The following is an 8,209-nucleotide window of genomic DNA, read 5'->3' as shown; positions in this document are numbered from 1 at the left end:
ATTTGAACCTTTGCTAAAAGGTCATTTCATCATTCTCTATAAATTTCAATTTCCAGATCCTACACTAGTGATTGGTGTAGTGCAATGAGTGTTGTCAAATGTCAGCACCGTTTCGAAACCCCAATTTCTCTTTCATTTTTTTTGTTCTAGTGACAAACTATCGATACTAGCTCTAGGTAGGTGAGGGTAAAAACATATAATTCTGGAGTAAAATTGTTTTATGTTGGCTACGACTTTGGAGCAATGATTTTCCAGAAAAGAAATATAAATAGACAACCAAAAAAGGGATGATATCCAAAGGAATGCCCAATATTTACAACACATTAGGAGATTTAAGTTATATTTAAGATAAGTTAGCTTGCACTTCAAAGATGCAGTCATCCAACTAGATTTCTACGCTCTATTTAGACCAAAGGAGATAACAAAAACTAAAACAGCATTCATCATGTATGCCCCAACTCATAACACAACCCGAGCAGAAGTTAAATCCTCAAGAATATCAACCAGATGCTGTTGACTTGTAGTGAAACTCATCAATGGTGGAGTATATCAAACCCTCCTCTTCAAGGGACCTAATAGATTCCCTGGAAATACAAGACAAAAAAATACATACATATTATATATAAAGTTACAGATTCATCCAAAAACAAAGGTTACACGCTGCAGGGAAGAGAGAGAGAGAAAGGGAGGTTACATGATCTTCTCCACAGGAAACTTTAGCTGCCGTGAAAGTTCATCCCTGTGTATCCCCTTTTCCTGTCCACTGCATATAATTGGAAGTGAGGTATCACTGAGAATCAAACCTTATAGTTAAGCATGAAAGTTTCTGAGTACAAATTAAACACTAGTAAAACAAAAGAAGGTTAAAATCAGTGCTAGAGATAGATGGTGGAGGGTTAATTTTGAAGAAAGTAAATACTATTCTTGCAAAGAGAAACCAACTTTATTATGCAAAGCTGTCGAAGAAACCCCATTGTATACAGATATCTTATATTCACAAACTCTCTTTGCCCAGGGAGGGATATACTGGCAATAAAGCCATGTTATTTAAAATGAGATAGCACTAATGGAGAAAAAATAAGCTACAAATTTGATGACTCACATGCTTGAAGGCTGCTGCAGATAATCAAGGACCAATTGATCACAGCTCTTGAGTCCATCAATGCTAAATTGCCCAGATAACTATAGAAAAGAGAATTCAAATGTTATGCCAAACATACAAATGAATAAGGATTTAAAGAATAAACTTTAAAAAAAAAATATATATATATATATATATATCCTAGTCATAGCATACCTGACTAGATGGTGCTGTCTGACTTCCATTCGACCCATTCCGCATAGGAGTGCTCAGAGATGTATCCACCAACTGAGGCTGGGTTGGGGTAAGTCCTTCCCCCTTCAATTAAAACAGAATATACACACATAATCAATACAGAAACACACACACACACACACACATATATATATATATATATCATGCATCTATATTTAGAAAATAAATGAACATCTACACTATTACATTAAGCACGCATTCATTTCTTGTGTCCAGTGTCCACCAAATTGAAGCCACTTCACATTATCATTTTTAAATACTGAAATTGCAAGTATAATAGTTCTGTTCAAATTTTGAGGGTACAAACTAAAAATTCTAATTGCTTTGAAATTATATTAGTTTAAGACATCCACAGCCACACATTCTATCAATTTCTGGAGATAGGGGGAAGTAGCTTTTCCCATCACCTTTCCTGAATAGTGAAACTGTATTGCTAATAGAAAATAATGTGTAAGAGAGCAGGTTCATATGCATGCAGCCACCTCTGGTATCAATTTGAGCACAACTAGTAGTACCTGTGATTTGGTTTGCAAGTGATTATGTATGCAATCAATGAAGTGGAAGGTAACCTCATCAAAGTTTGTAACAGGCCTGAGAGACAAGAAAATTTGAGCACATCAGACAAGTAATCTCTCCACTATAAAAGAAAATTGCAAAAATAAAGACAACTATTTTACATTGAAGCCAATCAATTTTCATAATCCATCTGAACTACTCTATCAAATGGTGTTTTATATGTTTTTATTCTAGGGTTTAACTTACCTTCATTATTTTTTAAACTAGAATCTCCTTTTATTTTAATGAGAAAGTAGAAACTGCCACACCACCTACTAACTAAATAAAATGTGGAGATTAAAACCTACTACCACTTACTATTGTTATTTAAATCAAAAGGAAATATCCAGTTTTAAAAAGTTATGGAAGTAAGTCAAACCCTTTATTCTATCCACCCTTACACTTTTTAGTATTTTACTTCCTTATCTTTCCCGTTTAAGAATCATGAGTTGAAAATTTGAGCCCATGAAAACAATCTAGTCATATATTCCCGAAAAATATATATATATATATATATATCATTGAGATTCAAAGCAATCGTCCAATTTAAACCAAACAAGGCATATAGACAACTCTAATTTCTGTGTTTCATCCATCTCTGCCTCTTTAGTCCCCCATTGTCTTAAGGGGAAAAAAAATAAAAATTCTAAGAATTCTAAAATGTGAGATTAGGAAGAATAGTCAATTGTAGCATGAACTAACACAAATGAATATGGTGAGTGGACCCTTCTAACGCCCAAATCAAAACTTCTTATCCATTTGCAAGAGCTAGATATTTGAGACACATCTGAACTTGGTACGTATCAAAATTTATAAAATGTAATGCGATTTAAATGGTTGAGTCTTATGACTTAATCACCCTCTTATAATTATTCAGTCATGAAGTGACTAGTCATGACTCATGAACCAACAATGAAGAAACCGGTAAGAATATAGCTCCAACAACTACCAGAAGTAACACTAACAATATCTAAGAGATCCACCCGCCTCAGTAGTTCCAACCTCATGAATTTACCTCCAGATATATTCAACTCAATAAAACCCTAACACATCTACAAAAGAATGACTGCTCTCAGATTAATAGTTTGCCATTTGTTGAGGGCTCATTTTTGGAACACACCACAAGCCTTAAAATTCCTTTTAAGTACATTCATGCCTAACTGCTCAATGGGCCATTAAAATGCTTATTCAACCAAAAATAGATGAAGCCCAGAAATATGGCCCAATCCCATTTAATTTAGGTTAGCTGGGCAATAATGATTTAGATTGCGTTTAGCATTGGCTGAAAAATCCAACTTTTTTTACTATTTAGCTTATTTTTTCTACTATTCATGAGTCACATTGCACTTTTTGGTATTATTCATGGATCTCATTGTACTATTTCAGTTAGTTTTTAGTTTTATCTACAGTACTTTCAGTAAAAAAAAATTCAGTTTCAGCTAAATAAGATGTTCCCAAACGGACTCTTAAGGTCCGTTTGGTTGGAGGGGTAGAAAAGTGAGATGATAGAAAATAAGAAAATGATAAAAAAGTGAAAAGTTAGAAAAGATTTAGTTTTCTCTCATATGTGTTTGGTTGAGAGGATGGAAAAGTAAAGAGATGAAAAACTATGAAAAATGAAATTGGTATAAATTTACAATTATATCCCTATTAAATAAAACAAAAGGCAATACAATTTTTTATACACATTTATTTATTTAAAAAATTATGTATGGACATTTCACTTTTTTTTTATTATTATTTCAAAGGCACAAGCCAGATCCAAAAACTGGTGGAAAAAAAAAAAAAAAAGAAAGGAACTATAGAAGAAAGTGATAAAAACAAAAGAAAGAAAAAGAAAAAATGAGATTGAAAAAAAGCCCAAAATAATGTGAACGTGTGCAGATCAGTAACAGAGAAAGAAAAAAAAAGGGAGAAAAGAACTATGGAAGAAAGTAATAAAAACAAAAGAAAGAAAAAGAAAAAAAAAAGCGAGATAAAACAAAAAAATCCAAAACAACACGAATGTGCATAGATTAGTAACAAAGAAGAAACAAAAAATGTTAGCAAAGAAGAATGTACAAGGGCTTTTTGGGCAGCTCATGTTAGTGAGCTTCTCCTCCTAGTTTTCTCCCCATTTTGGAGAGAAAACGTTTTTGTGGGCCTGGGGGGAAAACACCTAGACCCCACCACATTTTTTTTTCCACTCCCCCTCCCAACCAAACACCCATTAAAATTTCCCTCTCCGCTTTTCTCTCCTAAATTTTTCATCCTCCCTAAAATCTCTCCAAACAAACATACCCTTAGTCAGTAGGGGGTGGCAATTATTTAAGGTTTGGGACATGTTTTCAAGGAAGTGAGACAACGCAAAGAGACAGTTGTACACATGCAAACCCAATTAATGACTCAAAATCTCTCCACTCAACTTGACATGCAGTCATAAATGTACGTGACCACAAATAGATGAGGACCAAACATATGGCCCAAGCTCATTTAATTTGGTCTCCTCACAATAACTTCTGTCCAACCATTTTTTGTCCAACAAAACCACCCCATTAATCATTAGAACTCAAGTTATTCTATCTCCCAAGGTAATTTTGATACTTAACAAGCCATCATCCTTACTCCCTCCTTAACATGCAGGACAAATTCATGAGAGCTATTTGGACACTAATACTACTACTAAAATGTCTACTTAAACCCATATTAAAAAATAAAAAGAGAGAGAACAAGTTAACACTTGAATGAACACACTTGAGCATAAATAAGAACTATTTTCATCTCTATTTTATTCATGCAGGTTCTTGTACAAGTATCCACACACTTCACAAATATGCACATATATGGCTCAATGGCTATCTCCCTGCGTCTATAATTTTGGGTTGCCATGTCCATCATATGTCAAAAACATTTGGTTCTGTATCTTCAATCAACGGACATGGCTTGGCTTTTCTACCCTAAAACAAATCAGTGCATGGCAGCAATCCTGCCTAAAACAAATCACATGGTTGGAAACCAAAATTGTGACAGGTGAGACCCCTCTATTAGCAACATGAAGTCAGCATTTTCCACTCCAAAGAAACCATTTATGTTCTCTGTGTAGCAGTAACAAATTAGCAATATATCATGTTCCCTAAAACGTTTAGCCTTTGTCCTTGCATCATTGCTAGGCCATTATCCACAACAAACTAAGGATGAGAATGGATATTGCAATTTCAAGTCTATAGAACAGTTCTTGCACATACTTATAATAGATAGAGCAAGAACATATTTTCTTTTTTTGGGGTTCCCCTTCAAACATACAAGTTGTAGGTAATGCCTATATAGCTACTGATGAAATGGATCAACCAACTGAAACTGGTATAACTTGTCAAAGATGTAGATTATGCAGCAAAGTTCCAAAAAGAGAATAAGAACAAGATACAATAAATTTGGGGAAAAAATGTCCCTTCAAGCATGACCTAATTTAACACATAGACAGGAAAATTTATAACCATACCTGACAGAGAAGGCAACTAATTGCTTAGCGCCTTGAAAGCTTTTCAAGTGCCCATTAACACGAACATACATTCCGTCTCTGTTCCACCATACATCATAGAAAATCATCAAAAATTCTAGGCAGTATGGTACCTTATTTTAACAACCATAATCAAACTGAAAACTAATTAATAAAAATAAGAACTTACAGTATTTCCTCCATTTCAATTGTGTCAAAATTCTCGTTCATCCTATTAAAGAATTAAACATAGATTAAGACATGTTTTCTACAAGGTAGAGTGAGTTTAGAATTAAGAATAGTACCAACTAAGTTACCAAGAAATAAAAGATATAATAATATGAGCAACTCTTGGTTTCCATTTCAAAGTTCTCCAGTGTCTAGAGGCAAAAATTTAATCAGCGTAATGTCTAAGAAGCCAAGAAAACAAACATTAAAGGTTATAACTAATTAACATAATAACATTTCATGTATTCACATTCAAAATGCATGGATTACCATCTTCTACATTTCATTTGTCCCGTTCCATCATCTAGAATGAAAGCAACATCAGTATTCCTTCCAACTTTCTCAAACACCATCCCAACCACAGTAACCTGAACCAACAAGATATTAAGAAATACCCATCAAAAAAGAAAACATGTACAACAAGGGCTCAAATTGAATTGGAACTCTGTCCATCATAATTATTGTGAAGTTTATTAATAATATTTAGCCTTCAGCAATTAATTTGTAAAAGAGCAGAAGCATTGGTAAGAAAGATATGTAAAGATTAAAATCAAACTGGCTTGCAAAAGTTCCTCAAAGCTTTTACATGCTTGCTATTAACTACCACCTGTCCTAAAAGATTAACCTCTTAGAAAATGCCGAATTTAATCATTTAACTAATACTCCACACATTTCAAGAGCTTTGTAGCTTAATGGCATAGTTTGGTCTCCTTTGTGAATTATCAAAAAACGCTCCCTCTCACATGTGGGCCCGAACTCCCTATAATAATTTGGGCTCAACATATGAAGCTTTTAACATTTTTAAATGAGTTAGACTATTAGAGTCGAGACAAGGTTAGAACTCGTGACAACTTTCGCTGATACCATGATAAATAACTAGTTGTTCAAAAAAAGCCTAAACTATTAGGATATTATGAATTTGATAAAAAGCCTTAACCCACTAATTAGCTAGGTGCCCCCCACAACAAATGAAAGCAATGAAAAATCATGGGTTGAAATTAGAAAGTGTTAAAAGAGCAAGAGATGAATAGTACATTGGCGACATCCACACCGTTGATCACAAAATTTGATTTTTCATCACCAGACTGAGAAGCTTCACTTATTTGCTTCACAGTTACTGGAACCAAACCCTGAGTTTCGCGACTCTGCAACCAGAAAACAAACCCCCAAAGAATATTAAAAGAAAAACAGGCTGAGATGGAGCAAAACATAAACCCCTGTTTGGCCGCCAAGAAAACAAAACATGTTGTAGAATTTGAGTTATTATTATTCTTCGATCTGTTTCAATTTGGTAATAAATAATCAAAGAGTAAAATAGATCCTTTCATTTTCTTCCATTTTCTATTCTATTATACAATTTTCCTACATTTTCTGGGGAGCCAAACGGAAAATTAAGAAAGAGTGCTTACTTTTGCCGGAGAGGGAGTGGAATCGGTGGGCTGAGTTTGCTGAGTAAACGAGAACCCACCGCCGGCGAAGGCAGAGGTTGCATCAAACTGGCTGCTTGAGAACATTTTTCAAACCCTAGAAAGAGAGAGACAGAGAAGCAAAGCAAAGCAAAAATGTGAAAAAGTTCAAATGAATTTGTGGGAGTTTTAATACCCTAGGGTTTTGCCCGCCAATATTATTTCCTTTTCCCGCCAAGTTTTATATTTTGGAAAAATGAAAATTACAACCCATCAAATTTTTTCCCTTGTGATTTTGGTCACTCTATAAGTGCTTGTAAAATGTGTAATGGCAAAAGCCGGAGTTCAGGACTTCAAGAAAAAACTTCACCCATATATACACTTTTATTAAGATAAAATATAATTTTTATCTTGTATCCAACAACAAAAAAAAAAAAAGCCATTTTGGTTCTTTTTTAGTTTTATTGTTATCATTTTAATCCAATAATTTCGCATTTATTGTCACCATTTGTCCTACAATCTATGAAAAACCTATTAAAATTTCCTTTTAAAAAAAAATTCAAATTATACATTTAAATTTTTTTTTTTCATTTTAATCCTATAAATTTATATATATTTTCTAGTAACCGTTAGTCCTCCTTAAGGATAACTCTTTTAATGGAATAGATTTGGGTTATTTAAGAATGTGGTTGTTTGAAAATATAATATAGATTGTTTCTTTGAGTAATGCTATAATCACAATTTTTGTCACTACTTGTTCACTTGGTAAGTCGTGAGTGGTGGAATAAAAATTGTGGGACCACAACTCCACCACTCACAATTTGCCACATAAACAAGTTGTGACAAAAATTATGACAAAAGTTGTACTTTTAGCATTATTATGTTTCTTTTGTGCTCTGTACTCATTATTTTATTTTTATGTTGAGAATCTTGAGATAAAACATGTAATAAGAGCATTAGCATTGGGAGTGTAAAAACCTCCTAGTTGCTATTTTACCCACCAACAAGCCACAAAAGTCAACTCCATCCGGGTATGTATTTCTAAAAAAATTTACAATCTGTGAATAGTGGATTCTTAAATATAGAACCCACCGTAGCTTTGGATGTAAAACAATAAATATTATTTTATTCTCACACCCTTTCTCTAACTAAATAAAAAATAAATTTTATTTCCTCTCAATCTCTATCTCATCTATCTCTCTCTTCAAC

At 33.5% G+C, this 8,209-nt stretch overlaps 1 protein-coding gene across 1 annotated transcript; it reads right to left on the bottom strand.

The window, feature by feature from the left end:
• Positions 1-247: 247 nt before the first annotated feature.
• Positions 248-7,342, bottom strand: LOC115969945 (replication protein A 32 kDa subunit A). Its single transcript, XM_031089586.1, has 10 exons — positions 7,004-7,342; positions 6,629-6,739; positions 5,865-5,962; positions 5,557-5,598; positions 5,370-5,447; positions 1,852-1,927; positions 1,298-1,399; positions 1,103-1,182; positions 695-763; positions 248-584 (listed from the first exon to the last, which is right to left on the bottom strand). The coding sequence occupies exons 1-10, from the start codon at positions 7,106-7,108 to the stop codon at positions 500-502; spliced, it is 846 nt and encodes a 281-aa protein (XP_030945446.1). The 5' UTR covers positions 7,109-7,342; the 3' UTR covers positions 248-499.
• Positions 7,343-8,209: the final 867 nt, after the last annotated feature.

The sequence above is a fragment of the Quercus lobata genome, chromosome 12, assembly GCF_001633185.2.
Source record: "Quercus lobata isolate SW786 chromosome 12, ValleyOak3.0 Primary Assembly, whole genome shotgun sequence".
Classification (NCBI taxonomy): Eukaryota; Viridiplantae; Streptophyta; class Magnoliopsida; order Fagales; family Fagaceae; genus Quercus; species Quercus lobata.
The sequence above is the reverse complement of the archived record's forward strand: the minus strand, read 5'-3'. Positions and strand labels throughout refer to the sequence as shown.